Here is a 19,494-nt window from a genome sequence, read left to right on the forward strand (position 1 = left end):
AAAGATAAATAGTCTACCAATTTGCCTGGGTTCAAACACATGCTGGAAATTCCAGATTCCCCTTGAACATGATCATCATTCTATATTTTATTTTCACTCTTTGAATTGATGCATGTAAGAAGAAACATTGAAAATAGTTGTTGCCTACAGGTCGGTTATCTAATTATTTTTTCAAATAATGTATTTCTAAGGTGCAGGTCTGTGGTAGATAAGTTCGGCTGGGTCTGGTATTATGCATTTTGCTTCAATGACAGTTCCTGTTGCTGTGAAAAAATCAAAATATGCACCCACAAATTAGTTAACTGTGTACACTGTTTTTCTACATTCCACATTTGTCCACTACATCAAAGTGAGAAGTCACATCTTTTCCTTATTGGCTTTGAAGGCAACACGATTGCTACAGATGTTACCATGTCACTAGCTGATAAACCCACTGTATAAAGAATATGAACAAGACATCCTCTCTTTTATTAGTTCCTAACTCCTAAAACACTGTTGTGATTTTTTTTTTCTTTTTTGCAACACCTCCTCTGAAGTCATCCTGTTTTCTGACTCAACATGTCTGGGTTCAAACACACATCAGTCTCCAGATCTTCATTACATGTATTCTAGTGCATCCTAATTTACAAACACAGGCATGACGAAGAAGCATTAAGACTATTTTATTTTTACTTTTAAAGTTTAAGATTCATTAAAACATATATTATTGAAGCCTGCAAGAAAAAACTTTGACAGCAGTTGTCTCCTACGGGATTATTATGTATTTCTTTTTCAAATAGTGTATTTCTATGCAGAAGTCTACAGAAAAGCCCCCAAAGATACACAGGATTAGTTATTAGAGTAGACCATTGCTATTATTGTGTGCGCACAGTTGTGTGCACATGCTTATGTGGGTCATTGTTTCTTCATTTGCAATCCATCCATGCGTAGTTCAGCAGAGTGCGCATTGCTTTTCTACGCTGGTAGTGGTACTCTGTCTGCCGGGATCCATAGGTAAAGTAAAGGTAACCTGAAAAGTAGGTTGCATCACTGTTATCACCTTAAACAGGAACACATAATGTCACTGCAAATGGACTAACCGTTGACTGTTACCTACCTCTGTTTGCAAAGGCAGCGTCCACTCTGTAGCCAATCCCAGGGAGCTCTCTGTGAATGAATTTGGGGAACCCACCATCCATTCTGCCCCTCCTTTCATTGTAGCTATATGAGTAATATGGGGAGGTGTTCAGCAACATGTGGTATCTGTCTATATCTGAAATCAGCATAGAAGTTTATGGCTATTGATGTTACTCACCTCCAGTATTTGTTCCTCACAAAGATCAGGGTTCTGCCTATGAATTTCACATAGACAGCAGCGTCGACCTTGGTGACAGATGAAGGCAAGCCAAAGTCGCTGAGAGGTTTGGGATAACCAGGCAGGACCGTGTTCTCTCTGACCCCCCAGTAATGATCCCCTGTGATGTGAAAAAGGCGAGTTATGTTCCTGACGAGCCCCAGTATTCATTTAAAGCTTTTGTCATTTGAAATTAAGGACAATTTTTTTGTGTGTATTATTAACTAAATCAAAGAAAGAAACCTTCAAAGAAAATGGCAGTATTGCTTCTCTTGTACTCATAAGCAGCATCAACTTTGCTGATTCCAGGCCAAGCAGATTGAATTGTCTTCATAGTGATGCCGTCCCAGGAGCTGCTCCTCTTCCAGAAATGTCTGAGAAAGACACACAGAAATGATAAGCTGACATTGACCACACACTGAGAAAAACATCTGTACTGTACTGTATGCATTTAACTTTAAAAAATAACAGCTCTATCTAATAAGGCAGCATGCCTCTGTGAAACTTCAGGACGCAGAACAAAAAATAGAATGCCTCACCCATCTTTGAAGAAGTAAAGATTCCTTTGGATGTTCGTTGCGGCATCAAAAATCAGGTTCCTGCTGCACCTGTCTGGAAGAGGTTCTGATGTGGGTTCAGGTGTGGGTTGTGGTTTTGCCTCAGGTGTAGGCTGTGGATTTGGATCAGGTTGAGGTGATGTTCCTCGGACTCCTTTGAGAGGCAAAAGACAAGGAAATAGCGCTCGTAAAGGTCTCAGGTGGAGAGTTTTTCTCTGTTTCCTGCCAAAAATCAGTGTGAATTAGTTGAGCTCTCACCGTAAAGAGCCTGTACTCCCTGTCTGTCATCATCTGGTAGCTTGTACCCCGCTATGGGAACATATTTGTAGGTGGGATACATCAGGGCTGTCTTGACCTTAGAGTGGTCTAATCCAAGTGCATGGCCAAACTCATGGGCTGCCACCAAAAACAGGCTGACTCCTGCAGACACATTGATATGGTTACTGCTGATACGTAATCAGCTATAATATCATATCACCTCAGTAATAATGTTTTCCTTAATGTCAGCACCTGCTGAGGTCAGAGTCCAGGTCTCATCTTCATCAAAATGGGTGTCACCTCCGAGGCCTTCTCCGGGGGAGAATGCATGGGCCAAGATCCCCATTTCCCCATCAAATGGAGCAAAATCTCCATGGGCTGGTTTTTAGAGGAGAAGAGTAAAGTTAACACTAAAATCAAACATTTTCTCAAAAGCAATGAAGGCGCTGCATTACCTCTCCTGCTGAACATGATCATAATGTCAGCAGTGCCGCTGTTGATCCGCTTGAAATCCAGAGGGATTACGTCACTGTAGAGTCTCAGGGCCTGGGCTATGGTGGCATCCACAACAGTTGGACTCAAGTCGGGTGTGTAGTGACTTATCCTGTGGCGGTGTGAGACAGAAACTGGTTGACAGACTCTCACAGCAGGAATCTTAATGTGCTTTATGTTTAGGTGAGCTGCTCGCAAAGACTTTTTGCTCTTTATTCTGACGTGGAAATCTCGTTTATTACCTGTATGTGATCACAGACTTCTCCCACTTTGGTCGACCAGCATAATGACCATATCTGCTCACATCTGGGACACCACAGCGGGGTTGAATCATCACCTCCAAGGTGTTGGAATCTAACTGGCCAGACACCTCCAGGCCAAAATACTCCTGCATTTTCCTGAGAGTTTCGTCAAAGGAATCCAGAGAGTTGCGCCAGATGCTGTTGGGGGCATTGACACCCACATCAGAGTAAAACCGAGACAGGTAGTCCTGTCAAAGAAAACAGGAACAAACGTCATCATCATACAGATATAACTCCATATACTGTATGATTTTCTGATAGTTATTCAAATTTGAATGCATAATTAAAATAAAAGAATGATAAAGATTATTTTAAAATAATGATCTCATCCAAATTCAAATCTGTGAGATTTTTATGAAATAAAATCAAACATTTATACTATTTATGCTTGGTATTTTTCTAATATAGCCAGTCAGTTTATTAACCCTCTGTAACTTCCTCTCTATATAGTTCATTTTAGTGGCGGGGTCCGCCTTTCCTGCACTTGATCCAGAACACTGCATGAACATGTTTGTAATTTTACCTCAATGATATTTAGTCCCACTGTTTACTGCTCACTCTCCTACAGCTGTGTAAGAGCTGTATTAAGATAGTGCTAATGCTAAACCAACATCTCCGTCAGCTGCTGCTTCACATTAAAAGTGTTGGTGAAACACAGGGTGGCTATTATTTTTGTATCACTCGGGCTATTACTATCAATGATGGTTCAATAAAATGCTTATGCACAAATATTACAGTGTATCTAATGAAAATGCCATGTAGAAATGCCCCATGCCAGTAAAACCCCCCACATTAATCATTTTTGCATCACAAAGTTGATGTCCTGGACAAAGAAAACATAAAAAAATTCTAATATGCAGATAAAACTCCACATATGATTAACCTGACTGATGATAAATTTAGCTATTCAAATTTAGATGCAGAATTCTGAGAAGGAATGATTGAAAAAGATTATTTTAAAACTGTAATGTAATTAAAACTTTCATGAAGTTCATGAAAACTTAAGTTTTCATGAATTATAATACACTTTTTAGACTTTTTTAGACACTATTTATTTATGGCTGTTATTTTATTGCAACAGGTAGCTAGTGTAATTACATTCTGTAATTTTATAAGAAATTAAATTAAATTAAATAAAAATACTCAATATCTCCAATTTGAAGTCCTGGACAAAGAAAACATAATAAACAAAGAACCAAAGGGGTTTATGTAATGTAACACAAGTGTGCATACCTTTCGGACTCTCATGCTAAGCAGTAAATAGGCAGTTTCCGAACTATACTCGGTTACTTATTGTCTTTAAACCTCAACTTTGAGTTATTTAAACCAATTTTTAATGTCAAAAGCTCGGAAATGAATATTTCTAACAATTAGAGTTACATTTTTCCTTTTCATGTTGCAAAAATGATTGCTCTTTTCTCCCCAGCATCACCAGGTTAATTAACACCAACAAACAGTGCAACACTTTAACACAGAGAACACTTCATGTTTACCTGTGCTTTAGAGATCTCTTCTTGGCTGGGTGAAGTGGTGGGCACGGCTCCACAGTTTGCTACCACTAAAACTATCAACACAGTTTTAACAACCAGTGCACCTTCCATGATTCCTTTTTTTCTATTTCAGAGAAGAGGGAACAGCTCCTGAGTCTTCCTCCCAGGCTCTGCTCAGATGTAGAGCTGTACACTAGTTCTGTACTAGTTGGTTATTTCCTGAAACAGCCAATTTCAGTGTTTTGATAGTGAGGTAAAGGGCAGAGGGAGATGCATGATGGGGCAAATAAAAAATTCCTGCAAGTGTCTTAACAGGCCCAATCACAACAACAAGAGCGATAATGAGTGTAGTGATGTGAGAGGATATTAGGGGGAGGAAGAGGTGAGATGAGGCCAACATCTGGAGTAACTTGGGCCTGCATGAACATGATGTAGATTCCAAATAACACAGTATGAGGCATCAAAACATGTAGTTTTGATTCAGACAAGAGTTAGCATTGGACCTGTATGTGTAGGATTTTTTTCTCACAAAAACTGAATTTAGAACATATAGTGGGCAGTATTTCCCCTTTGAGTTAGGGCCTGCATTAGCCGCCTTAGCAATATTCCAATAGACAATATGCTTATGTTGTTTTTTATCACAAACTGAATATTTACTTTGGGGTGAAATCTTCTTGTAAAAGATCACTTGTTATGTGAAAGATAATGCATCAGTGAATGTAGTTAGCAAAGATACCAAGAGAGGGAGCCACAGAAGCTTTAAATTAAGATAATACTGGTGGACAGACTGGCACTGACATACAGTGCTGTAGTTTCAGCCTGGTACTGAATGTTTTTCTCTCCGTTTCTTACTGTCAAAACTCACAGGGTTCACTCAAAACCTTTTGGTTTGCTTCATCTGATTATGACAGATTATGTCCCAATGGAAGACCATCTTAAGGGACAGGTTCAGTAACAAAATAACACTTTGCAATTTGTGTTTATTTATATTCTTTACAGCTCCTTACTACAAATATAACTGGAAAAAGGGTTAATCACAGACATTTGATGATGAACCCCTTTAGGACTTTATCCAGTTAAATATCCGCTACTGAATGATGACCATGAGAATTTGATGAATTTCTTGGTATGGAAGACATTTTTGGAGTGTGTATGAAGAAATTGCTCATAAATAACAAAAGTAAAATCAGTTAAATCTGTATAAGTAAAAGTTGTAGTGGGGGTATTACTGAAAATTATTGGGTAGTTACAGAGTTAAATTAAAGCAGAATGGAGTGGTTTGGTAGGTAATTATATGGGAAGCTACAAAACAGTTTGTTTTTACTGAGTGTTAGCAGGTAATACCAAATCATGAAGTCTCATATTTAAATCGTCAGCATGTCAACTTTTTTGTTGCAAAAAATAAAACAGTTTCTGCAGCATAGCAAGGTACTTATAATAAATCTTATGTATTTTTAATTTTCAGTCTTACCCTCCATTTAGCCAAGAAAATGGTAGCCAAGAGTAGAAATGTCACTGTACTTAACCCATTTTGTTCCACCTGTTTGTGAATGTAAAAATCTGATAATATAAGCAGGGAAATGGTTGACAACAGCAGTATGATTTTTTTTCTTGCGAACATGAATACGAACTTAAGTTATGACAGTAATATAATAGCATTTCATTCCCGTACTTTGATTCCCATACAATTTCTGCATTGATGTAGTATTCATTGTATTATTTATAAGAAGAGGTTAATCCTGCTAATATTGTCTAATTAAACATATATTGATGAATTGCTTAATGGTTTCATGTATTTTTTGACAAAGTGAATTCGTCACTAATCAGAGGCATCATCAGCAAGTTCCTAATGTTAGAATCCCTTCAGATTGAACCTTTTATCCAATCTATCCAATTCTCAGATTGGCTGAAAAGTCTCTTACACACCATTAACACATACATACACATATGACAATATGTAGACTACAAAACTAATATCAAATTTTATTTATACACTTTGAACACTATATGTTTACAGCTGTAAATACATTTGATAGAATTTAATATTGAAAATATAATATTTGGAATAATACACATATTTAAAAAGTATCATTTTAACAAACTAATGTAAATTAATTCTGATTCACACTGGCTTCATAAGCAGCTTATCTAGTAAACTGGTCTAGAAGTTAGTGCAACGCAGAAAGTAGCTGTTTCTCAGCACACGGAACAACCCCCCTGTCCTCAGGTTGTACTCAAACATGTAGGGTCCACTGTAGATGTAGGTAAAACCTGCAGAACAGAGGCTCAGTGTTAGTTTCTGTACTAGCTTCAACATTTTGGAAAGTACACATTCATTTTTTGCCGAGAGTGTTAATCTTAAAATGTTACTCACCTCTGTACTGGAAAGCTGCAGTCACCTTGCCAGTCAGGCCGGAGAAGGTCTGATCCACCCGCTTTGGGAATCCTCGGTCCATAGTCCTTCTGGCCTCATCATAACTGTGAGATACATTCAATGAGGATATAAGATAAAGAACAGCTCTCTAGCCTACTGAAATGAGAAATTAACATATACTCTGAACACACCTGAAGTAATAGTCGCCCACAAAGAACAGAGTCTTGCCAGATTCCACGTCGTAAAAGGCTGCATCGATTTTCCTCACGCCTCTTGGCAGACCAATTCTGTGAAGTTTTTTAGGATAGCCACGGACAGGGTCATAGCCAGAATAGGCCCACACTCTGCGACCTGCAGGAAGGAAAAGGCTTACAGTTGATTTAGGCAAGATTTGAAATGGAGCCTCGGGGAGTTAAGGAGGACACATACCTTTAAAGAGAAAGATTCTGTCTGACTGTCGGTTTTCATAAGCAGCGTCAATGTTGATGGGGGCATTGGGCCAGAAGTTTGTGATGAGACTCTGCTGAGGTGTATTGCTCTGAGGGTAGCTACGCCAGAAGAAGCTGAACACAAACCGATATAGCCATTTTGTAAGTTACTGTTAGGTGACTTTGGACTCAGATGTTTTAGCACTCTACCGTATGTAAGTCTGTCTGATACCTGTCCTTGAGGAAGAGCATTTCTCCTCGCAGGGTGGTGACAGCATCCAGGACCATGGTTGAGTCACAGGCATCGGGGGTGGTGGGGGGCTCAGGTCCAGGCTGAACAGGATCCTTATCAGGGTTTGGACCTGGAGGTGAAACAAAATGAGTCATTAAGTCTTTAGAAACTAGGTCAACTGCTGTTTGCACACACAATGAACAGAAAGGTAGTACTAACCATAGAGAGACTGGATGCCGTTGACATCATCCCGGGGCAGAACGAAGGTGTCAGGGTTTCTGTATGAGTACGTAGGGTACATGAGAGCACCAGGATCATCAGAGTGAGACAAACCCAGGGAGTGGCCAAACTCATGGGCAGCCACCATAAAGAGGACTTAGCCTATAGAAGATACGGATACACTCATGTTTACAGCCTGGTACAAAAGAAAATAAGTTTGTGTCTTTATAGCTAATTTTCCTGTTAATGGCGAAGTTACATGAGCTTCACCACGCTCCACCTTTCTCCAAATTCGTTTTTTTAATATATTTTTTGAAATTAGGACTATTACTTAAATAAGACAGTGTGCAAACAAACAAACTCACCTCTGTTTGAGTGTAAAGTGAAGGTTTCATCATCGTCAAAATGAGCATCTCCTCCAATGCCAGAGGATGGTGAGAAGGCATGAGCAAGAGTGCCATCAGGGCCATCAAAGGGGTAATAATCACCATGTGCTGTTAGCAAGAACATATTCATGTCAGGAAACTAAACAAACAATACTTGCTCTGACAACTGTACTTTCATAATGTTGTTCTCTCCAACACTTTCTGTATTTTTGCAAGAAAACAACAAATCAGAACTGGATTTCCCAAATATGTCATCGTTCCATTTGCTAAATAAAACACAACCTTTTCAACACATTCCTAAACCTTAAAAATGGGAAAGGGAAAAAAAGCAAAGCTTTTGCAAAGCAAAAAAACAAGCTCTAAAATTTCTGCAAGCTGTGGCATGCCAGCACTGGAATGATCTAGCTCTTTGTTATGTTGACTGATATACTTGACATTATGTAACTGCACTGTTTGTTGTTGTTCTTTTGTTTGTTTTTTTAGGTCGGATTGCAGGTCTAAACAAATTAATTACAAATGTACAATGTTTGTCTCAAAAAAATGGAGTGGAATGGAAATATTCAAGTAAATTACCTCAAAATTGTACTTAAGTACATTACTTGATTTATGCATACATTAACAGAAGATGTTATCTGTGGTTAAACATGAGTACATTTTACAAAGTTCTGTACTTCAAGGTACTTGTACTTTACTTGAGTACTTTTATTTTATACCATTTCCATCTTCCATTAAAATAGTATAGTAGTAATAATATAATATACTATAATACAATACAATATAATATAATATAATATAATATAATATAATATAATATAATATAATATAATATAATATAATATAATATAATATAATATAATACAATATATATAATATAATATAATATAATATAATATAAGATAATATCCTTGCTGATAATACTTTGTACTTCACAGAAGTCACATTGAGTATGTAGGGCTTTTTTTTTAGATCCTGATATTTCTGCATTTACTTTTACTTGAACGTTATGAGTACTTATTCCACCACTGACAGTTATTGTGTACTCACATAGGCGGCCGAAGGAGATCATGATGTCAGCGGTGCTGCTGTAGATTCTTGTGAATCTGAGAGGAGTGACTTTGGCCCAAACCTGCAGAGCTTTCTCTATGGAGTAATCCACCTCTGACACAGACATGTCAGGTGTGTAGTTCTCTATCCTACAACACAGGGTACAAGTCAAGAATAATATTAGTCTTCCTACAATGGCACTTTCTCACTCTTTCTCTCTTGAGATCATTCACCTGTAGGTGAGGCTGTTTTTCTGCCACTTGAGGCCATTTCCAAATGTGGAGAAACGTGCGATGTTGCCATCTGGAACGCCACAGCGGGGCTTCTTCATCATCTCCAAGGTGTCAGCGTCTAGCATTCCAGTGATCTGGAGACCAAAGAATCTCTGCATCTCACTCAGCTTCTTGCTCACCGGGCTGATCCCCCGTCCGATAGTAGTCTTCTCTGTTAGGTTGAAGAATTTCTTCAGGTAGCTCTGTTTAAGAAGGTGAGAATTTAATAGCTAGGAGTTGGTTGTAATCTTTAGAATTTGAGGAACAACAAACGTTTCCAGAACACATATAAAGATGCAAAATAGTGAGAACACATGCAAAAAAACAACAACAAAACAAACAAACAAACAAAAGCAAAACATTCATACCTCTGCAAAACCCTCATCTTGCACAGTAACTTGTGATACTGGTGCGCAGTAAATTGCAACTGCCAAGCTCAGTACCATGCACAGACTGCAAGACCTCATGCTTCGTCGTTGAACGCGATTTGTGTCTCTGTGCTGGAATCAGCTGTTATATAGGCTGAGGAGTGGATGCATTGAGGAGGGGGCATGTTGAGCAACTACCTTCTTGAGTCACTGTCTCAAGAATTTTTCCATATTCGGGTGACAGGAGAAGATTGGCTTTGATTGCTCAGCTGACAACAACAACATGAAACTAAGATGGTATATAACATGATAAGTCCATTCAGGAACATATGTTAAAATCAAATATCAATATTTTTGGTGCTAAGAGGGAAATCAAAAAAATGATATGAAGGGCATGCTTTGAACATATTTTCAGTTTCTTTTCCCATCTCTTGCTTAAGATTATCTTGGTTGATTTATATTCTGATATTCTCGTTAGATTTTAATGCAGCCTGGATTCAGAGGTCTTGACTAACAAACCTCTGTCCTCTCAGTCTTCTCTAACCCTCAGGCTACTGTTGCAACTGAAAAGACCTGTGTCTTGTGAGCAAGCACAGACAAGCTGCATCATGTCATGAACAAAAGTCCCTCTGACATGTTTACGGAGTATTTGTAGTCACCACAGATCATCATGTTGTACAATGTTACTCATCAAACACTTCCGCTAAACAGCTGTATCAGTTAAGTTTATGGTTGTGAGTAAGCATTAATCATTTTGGCATCACTAGCTAAAAATATCAGGAGATTGTGTGATAACATTATGGTTATTTATTCTGCATCATATTTATGGCTGCTGTTCTGCAAACAAAGGACCTCATTGTTTTTCAACTGACACTGTTGAGGTGAGAAAACAGTGGAAACAGAAAACAAACTACAGTTCCCATGATGCCCCACTAGCTCAGAGACCAGGCTGCTTATTGACACTGGACTGGGAGCACCTTGAGGCACTGCATGCATGTCGGCAGTGAGACAGAGGAGCAGGGTTCAGCTCTTGGTTCTGCTCAAAGACGCCACTCATAACAAAGACTTTTGATATTTATACTGGACTTTGCTGTTGATAGTCATTTATAGTAAAGTATAATTGATGAGCTCAAGCAGCATATTAGTTTGGGTTTTGTTATGTGTGTAATTTGCTGCTATGTTATATTGGAAAATTATTTGAAGATTGATGTGTCTTAATTGATCACAAATGCTGCTGATAGAAGTTTACAAATTCTTCATTCACTTTTGATTAAGAGACAGAATTTTGGTCCATTTTTGAGAGTACACTGTAAAATTGTCACATGTAATGTAGGTGCTAACAACAAACCAAGCTCATTACATCATAACAATGTTAGGTGTTGAAAACTTGTATGTTGAAGTAAACATGTACAGTATGTAATGCTGTGATCCTACCCTCTGACTGAAGTTACATAGTGCAGAAACAAGTGATGGGGGTCAGAGTGGCTGAGACAGAGACACCATTCACCTTATTACAAGACACTGTACCATCAAAAATGATTCTGAAGCTGTTATTTTAAGATAAAAAGTTACATAATGTTGCTTTAAATGTGTGTGCTTTCATTCTTTTATGTGGTTTGTTCACAGGGGGCATGTGCATAACAGATATGGCTGTTATACAAGGTGTCACTGTATTCACTCACTACAAATGAACTCTATATGTCACCCAAAACAGCATCAGACTGGTTGAGAAAGCAATTATTTATTTATTATACTTTAAGCAAGAACTTCAGCAATGGCAAGAACAGCACACTTTTTGATCTCCACCAAATTTAATTATTTTGCGAAAGAAAAATCAAATGTGTAAATTGAGTGTGATACATTGTTTAAATTTTTCACCTCTTACAGTTTTAAAAGCCATACATAGAATGATGTACGCAGTGTGGAGGACCCTGAGAGCCATGACAGTAGTTGATTTATTGCATTGATGTATTTAATGTTGATGTTTTAATGGGGCCTTTGTCAGAGGTTAATCCTTATATTGTCCCATTATACATATGTTGATGAATTGCTTTACAGTTTAATGTATCTTTTGACCAAGTGAATTGATCATTAATCAGAGGCATCATCAGGAAGTAGAACCCCCTCAGATTGAGCCTTTTATCTCATCTGCCCATTTTCCAGATTGGCTGAAAAGTCTCATACACAGCATTAATGTGGACATACACACATATGACAAATATGTAGACCATATGAACAACATCACTTAATATTATGTACTCTGAATGTTTACAGCTGTGAACAAATTTGATATAATTAAATATTACAAATATAATATTTGAAATATGAGAAATGCTTAAAATGTACATTAATGTTAATTCATTGTCATTCAAACTGGCAACATGAACACCTTAACTAGTGAACTGGTCTAATAGTAGTAGTAGTAGTTGTAGCTGTCCGAAGAGTCACTCCCTGTCTTCAGGTCGTACTTAAACACTTCGGATCTACTGTAGAGGGAGATAACACCTGCAGAACAGAGGCTCAATGTTAGTTTGTGTACTAGTTTAATGAATAGTTAAGCATTTTGTGAAGTACACTTATTTACTTTTTGAGATGAGAAGATTGATACCACTCTTACAACTGGCTGTTGAATAGGAAGCTGGAGCCAGGAGATGGTTATCTTGGCTTAGCTTAACTTTGCTTAGCTTAGCTTAGCTTAGTTTAGCATAAAGGCAGGTCTAGCTCTGTCAAATGGTAACAAAATCTCCTGACTAGTATCTCTAGAGCTCACTAATTAACCCATAACCATCACTTATTTACAAGCAACCAGCAGACATTGCAGGAAGTTACTGTGTTAGGCCAAGAAATGGTCCAGCACACAACAACTTGTTGTGTTTAAACTTTAGTATAGATTAAACAAATGAGATGTAATGTGCTAATCAGTGATCTTTAGAGGAGCTGGTAGGCAGATTTTGTCACCTCTGAACAGAGTTAGGCTAGCTTGTTCTCCCATTTCCAGTCTTAATGCTAAACTAAGCTAACTGTCCCACTGTAGGTATGTGTTTACTGGTCAGACATGATGTGAGAGGTGTTGATCTTCTCTCAATAACTCTCAGTCAACTCTCAATAAGTAAGCCCATAACTGCTTTTCCCTTAATGTTACAAATGTAACTGTCTTGACTCAGATCTCAAGTCAGCTTTAAATGTTACTCACCGTCGTACAGAACAGCTGCAGTCACCTTGCCGGTCAGGTCGGGGAAGGTCTGATCCACCCGCTGGGGGAATCCCTGGTCCATAGCCCTTCTGTCCTCATCATAACTGAAGAAACACAGAAAGTAATTAGATACATTTTATGAGGGTATAAGGTAAAGAACAGCTCATTGGCCTATTGAAAAACACACCTGTAGTAGGAGTCGCCCACAAAGAACAGAGTCTTGCCATATTCCTCATCATGAAGGGCCGCATCAATTTTCCTCACTCTTCTTGGCAGACGAAACCTCTTTCTTATTCTTTTAGGATAACCACTTACAAGGCCATGGTCAGAGTAGGCCCACACTCTGCGACCTGCAGGAAAAAAAAAAAAAAAAGCTTACAGTTGGTAAGTTTTGAGATGGAGCCTCTGGGAGTTGAGGAGGACACATACCTTTAAAGAGAAGGATTCTGCCTGACTTTGGGTTTTCATAAGCAGCGTTGATGTTGATGGGAGCATTGGGCCAGAAGTCTGTGATGAGACTTTTCTTAAGTGTATTGTTCTGAGGGTTCTTGGCACAGACGAAGCTGAGAACACAAACCAACATAGCCATTTTGTAAGTTACTGTAAGGTGACTTTGTATTCAGATGTGTTAGCGCTCTCCTGCAAGTAAGTCTGTCTGTCTGTCAGATATTTGAGCGTCCCACTGTATGTCTACAATACCTGTCCTTGAAGAAGAGCATTTCTCCTTGCAGGGTGGCAACAGCGTCCCAGACCATGGTTGGATCACAGACATCGGGAGTGGTGGTGGTGGTGGTGGTGGTGGGGGTGGTGGTGATGGTGGTGGTTTTGGTGGCAGTGTTGGTGGTGGTTTTGGTGGGGGTGTTGGTGGTGGCAGTGTTGGTGGTGGTTTTGGTGGGGGTGTTGGTGGTTGTAGTGGTGGTAGTGGTGGTGGTGGTGGTGGTGGGGGGCTGAGTTTCAGGCTGAACAGTTTCTTTATCAGGGTTTGAACCTGGAGGTTAAACGCAATGTGTCATCAAGTCTTTAGAAACCCCTGCATTCAATTGCACCAAATCCTAAACAGTTGAGTAGCACCAATAAGGATTGTGCAAGAGTTTGTCCAAGATTTATGTCAAGTGCTGTTTGTACAAACATTAATTATTGAACTGAAAGGTAGTTCTAACCATAGAGAGACTGGATGCCGTTGACGTCATCCTGGGGTAGAACGAAGGTGTCAGGGTTTCTGTATGAGTACGTAGGGAACATGAGAGCCCTGCGATCTCGAGAGTGATCCAAACCCAGGGAGTGGCCAAATTCATGGGCAGCCACAATGAAGAGGTTGATGCCTATAGAAGATACAGATACACTCCTTAAAGATGATCAAGATATTTCATTGTTTCATGTTTCATGTCAAAATACACACAGTGGAGTTAATTTTTGCTAATTTCAGGCTGAAATATGAAGCCAATACCTAAGTGCCAAGCCCTGCACTACCTTTGAATGGCCACTTGAGGCTGGCTTCAAAAGCAAGTCAATCCCCGCAAGACCCTCATATTTAATTGCCCAGCATTTCCGGCAGAAATAACATCTTTACATTCTGGTCAAAAAAAAGGTTTTGGTATCTTTAGTTAATTTCTCTGTCAGTGGCAAGTTATGCATAATTAAGGACATGCTCGCTTTCAGTGACAATTGCTAGGTTGCTAATTCAGTGTTTGGCAGATCATAGTTAAAACATGACACTTTTTAATAATTATATACAGTTAGCTAGTTTAGACTTGTGGTTCATTAGGGTACTACATAGGGTGGCCATACATGTGATGAGTTATCGTAAGATGATTAATGGGAGGGAAAAGAAGAATATTGTTACACAAATGCGTGGTCAGTTTGGACCTTTCTGTTTTGCTTTGTAATCCTTTTTAGATTAGATTGGTTCCCTATAAGTCTTGCTTTTCTTATGATATATATAGAGAGAGATTTCTCCTGGAGAAATAAAGTTTGAATTAGGAAGCGAAAAAAGAAAAATAAGAAAGAAAAATTATTTTAATTATGTTGTATTTTATATGCTTCTCATATTTCTTATGTAAAATCTAAATCTGAAAAGTAGCAGTAATACTAGTAGTACTAGTAACTACCGTAAACAAAAGTATTGTAGTAAAATGTACAATAACTCTCTGAAACACAATGAAGTGGAAGTATAAAGTAGCACACAATGGAAATTCTCAAGTGCCTCAATAATGCTTGGCTAATTGTTCTTAGTTACCACTATTGTCCCATGTTGAGCATAGGTAACAAACTCACCTATGTCTGCCTTTGAAGTGAAGGTCTCATCTTCATCAAAATGAGCATCTCCTCCAATGCCAGAGGATGGGGAGAAGGCATGAGCAAGAGTGCCATCAGGGCCATCAAAGGGGAAACCATCACCATGTGCTGTTAGCAAGAACATTTTCATGTCAGGGGCTAAAAACTAGAAAATTAAATCTACTTTCTAACCTGAGCTAATCTACTTTTATTTTATAGTATAAGCTTGTGGCCGTACTGGCTGTAAAGTCCTTACAGGACAGCCCAACCTACATAAAAATATAAACAAAAAACATGTGAAACTAGGGGAATGCCCAAGTAAGCTACAATACCTATATTAAAATTCTGCTTTAATATAATATAATATAATATAATATAATATAATATAATATAATATAATATAATATAATATAACATAACATAATATAATATAATATAATATAATATAATATAATATAATAATTGCACTACCTAACTCAACAATGTCATTTTCAATAATTTGCACTTTCAGTATGTTTCTGTTTTTGATATTTATTATTCTTGTGGTATTTTTTTGATATACTTTCATATTTGAATTCTAGGCTGAGCCTCTGAAGCGAAATTTCATTCTGTGTTCACTTGTTGCACACTGAATGACAAAAAAGTCTGTCTAAGTCTAAGTCTAAGTCTATAATATAACATAATAAGGCCTACTTCTGTATGGAAATAGTAATAAAGCTAATTGTACAATTAAAAAAGGCATTCAGAAATTCATATATGTTTCAAGAATGTTTCAATCTATTAATAAATAGATTAAATAGAAAGTAATTCAGAATTTGATATTTTAATGGGCAATTCAAAGAGGAATTATGAATAGAATTAACAAATGAAATATTAATTCATCAATAAAAAGCTCAAATTAAAAAAGGGATTTACAAAAACAACATTTAACATTCAATAAGTACATCATTTAAAAATACATTAATGAATGGGGTTGCACAATTAATAAATTCATTTGTAAACTAATTTATTAATACCTATATTTATTGCACAATTAGTTAAATGCTTTATTACTATTTACGTGACACTTGTGGTCCTTCATACTTCTGTACTTCACTCAGAATGTAGGACTTTTAATGGAGTATTTTTAGATCCTGGTATTTCTACATTTACTTTAACTTGAACGTTATGAGTACTTATTCCACCACTGACAGTTATTGTGTACTCACCTCCGCGGCCGAAGGAGATCATGATGTCAGCTGTGCCGCTGTTGATTCTTGTGAATCTGAGAGGAGTGACTTTGGCCCAAACCTGCAGAGCTTTCTCTATGGAGTCATCCACCTCTGACACAGGCAAGTCAGGTGTGTAGTTCACTATCCTGTAGGACAGAAAAAAAGAATAAAGAATATATTAGGCATACTGCAATTACTCTTTCACACTCTTTCTCTATTTAGATCATTCACCTGTAGGTAAGGCTGTTTTTCTGCCACTTGTCACTATCTCCAAATATGGAGTAACTAGCTGTTTTGGTGTCTGGATTGCCACAGCGGGGCTTCTTCATCATCTTCAAGGTGTCAGCATCCGGCTTCCCGGTGATCTCGAGACCAAAGAATCTCTGCATCTCTCTCAGCTTCTCGGTCATCTGGCTGATCCCCCGTCTGAGAGTAGCCTCCTCTGTTAGGTTGAAGAATTTCTTCAGGTAGCTCTGTTTAAGAAGGTGAGAATTTAATAGCTAGGATTGATGAAAGTTTATAAAATACATACTCAGATGCAAAATAACGACAACACATGCAAGTCAAAGCAAAAGAAAAAAAAAACATTCATACCTCTGAAAAATCCTCATCTTGCCTAGTAACTTTTGATACTGGCACGCAGTAAACTGCAACTGCCAAGCTCAGTACCATGCACAGACTGCAAGACCTCATGCTTCGTCGTTGAACGCGATTTGTGTCTCTGTGCTGGAATCAGCTGTTATATAGGCTGAGGAGTGGATGCATTGCAAATTGGGCATGTTGAGCAACTACCTTCTTGAGTCACTGTCGCAAGAATTATTCAATGTTTGGGTGACAGGAGAAGATTGGATTATCTTGGGATTTATATTCTGAAATTGTACTTTGGATCTTAACGCAGCCTGGATTCAGAGGTCTTGACTAACAAAGTGTCTTCTCTAACCCTCAGGCTACTGTTGCAACTGAAAAGACAGACATGTGTCTTGTGGGCGAGCACAGACAAGCTGCGTTGTGTCATCAAAAAAAGTCCTTCTGACGTGTTACGCAGTAATTGTAGTAGATCATCATGTTGTACAATGTTACCTATTAAACACTTCAGCTGAACAGCTTTATCAGTTAAGTTTATAAGTCGGACACAGGGAGGAGCAGCACTGTCTTCCTTGTGCAACTTGTGCCTCAGGTAAAAACCAACACTGGTAAGTGCAGACAGTGTGGATTAAAGTGCTGCAACAGAAAAGCCACATCTACATTGTTTAAGTCAGAGGACGCCTCAACCGGTACACCTATGTGAGCTTGTTGGACATCTCATTTTAAAATGATGGTCATTAATGTGTTGGACCCATACTTTGAGGCTATAAAAGCTACTACTCTTCTGGAAATGCTTTCCATAAGACTATGTTTTAAGTGTTTCCGTGGGAATTTGTGTCCATTCAGACAAAAGAGCACTTGTGAGGTCAGGCACCAATGCTGGTTGAGAAGGCCTGATGTGAAATCAGTGTTTTAATTCCATCCATAGGTGTTCAATAAGTTTTTCCGAGCTCCTCCACACAAAACTCGTCTAACCATGTTTTATATGGACCTTGCTTTGTGCACAGGGGCACAGTCATGCTGGAACAGCAAAAAGCCGTCCTTAAACTGATGCCAAAAGTGTAATCGGCTAAAATGTATTCATATTCTGTCACATTAAAGAGACCCATTACTGTAAATAAGGGGCTGGGCCCAAACCCTGAAAAACAGCCTCAGAACATTATCCCTCCTTCACCAAACTATACAGTACATTTCGGCAGGTTGCGTTCTCCTGGCAGTAGCCAAAGCCAGGTTTGTTCATCAGACTGCTAGATAGTGAAGCAGGATTCATCACTCAAAAGAATGTGTTTCCACTGCTCCAGAGTCCAGTAACAGTTTGCTTCACACCACTCCAGCAGGCGCTTGGCATTGCACATGGCGATATGAGGCTTTCATGCAACTGCTCTGCGAAGAAAACCTCGAGGGGGGTGGCTGAAACACCTGTACTCAATAATTAGCACAGGTGTCCACTGACCTCTGGCCATATAGTGTATGTATTTGTATACTGCTCCAAAATGTAAACTCTGTGACCAATTGAGCGAGATGACTGTGCTGCATATAAAAATAAAACCCTTTTAAAAGTGAAATATTAAATGGTATTTTTGACCAATGTGAAAAAGACTCTTAAAGCATTTTCAAAACATTTGCTCTTTACACAATTTGTAACATCAAATCAACAGAAAACACACAATTTGATTTTTAATTAGATTTTTGATAAATGAATAACAATCCTCTCTGTATCCAGGACGGAACATAGAATACGTTACCTCTTTTATTTCGTTCATAATGTTGCTTAAAGTGAACATTCATGTTTGGTGTCCCAGTAAAAGTTAGCTCTTTTGTGTTAAACTGTTTTTCGTGTGTTATAACCGGCAGCATTGATGCTATCAGATCTAAATGAATTTGCAGTCAGATTTTACCACAACAAATTCCTCACTGATCTTGTCTTGGGTAAGACAGCTTGATTACATGCAAGAATCAGCACGGCTGTTTCCTAAGGCACATTTTTAGCTGTTGGTGGTTGGAGAAACCCCCTCGGAGACTCTTCCTCCCTCTTTATATTAGAAAAGCTCTCAGTCGCTTCTCCAGTCAGTATTTTCGGCCATTCTAGCAACATGGCTCTTTAGAGGGCAATGTTTGCCTGTTGCTCAGTCAGCTGGTCCAGACTGAAATATCTCAATATCTCTCATAACAATTATTCGATTTATTGCAATGAAATTTGGTACATATTTTTGTGGATGCATTATAACAATTGCCATCACCAAGGAGGTTATGTTTTCACCTGTGTCTGTTTATTTGTTGGTTGGTTTGTCAGCAGGATTACACAAAAACTACTGAACAGATTTTCACAACACGTGGGTGGAAGATGCGACTCACTTTTGGTGTGGATCCGCATAAATGTACTTCAGTTACCTACCTCCAGAAACTGAGGAGTAACTACTTGGAAATTAAGCTGCAACAACTCAGTTCAATTCAGTGGCCTGCTGAGGGGAAGTTA

General features: G+C 38.4%; 1 protein-coding gene and 1 pseudogene across 1 annotated transcript; both read right to left on the reverse strand.

Moving 5' to 3' along the window:
- Positions 1-905: 905 nt before the first annotated feature.
- LOC141007326 (matrix metalloproteinase-20-like) lies at positions 906-17,126 on the reverse strand. Its single transcript, XM_073479677.1, has 19 exons — positions 17,028-17,126; positions 16,665-16,906; positions 16,431-16,579; positions 15,223-15,351; positions 14,106-14,270; positions 13,648-13,816; positions 13,378-13,511; positions 13,136-13,298; positions 6,807-6,910; positions 4,442-4,494; positions 2,883-3,130; positions 2,604-2,752; positions 2,401-2,526; positions 2,149-2,310; positions 1,873-2,044; positions 1,577-1,707; positions 1,295-1,454; positions 1,097-1,200; positions 906-1,009 (listed from the first exon to the last, which is right to left on the reverse strand). The coding sequence occupies exons 1-19, from the start codon at positions 17,124-17,126 to the stop codon at positions 906-908; spliced, it is 2,763 nt and encodes a 920-aa protein (XP_073335778.1).
- LOC141007203 (collagenase 3-like) lies at positions 6,976-9,854 on the reverse strand (annotated as a pseudogene).
- Positions 17,127-19,494: the final 2,368 nt, after the last annotated feature.

This window comes from Pagrus major, chromosome 13 (genome assembly GCF_040436345.1).
Source record: "Pagrus major chromosome 13, Pma_NU_1.0".
Taxonomy (NCBI): domain Eukaryota; kingdom Metazoa; phylum Chordata; class Actinopteri; order Spariformes; family Sparidae; genus Pagrus; species Pagrus major.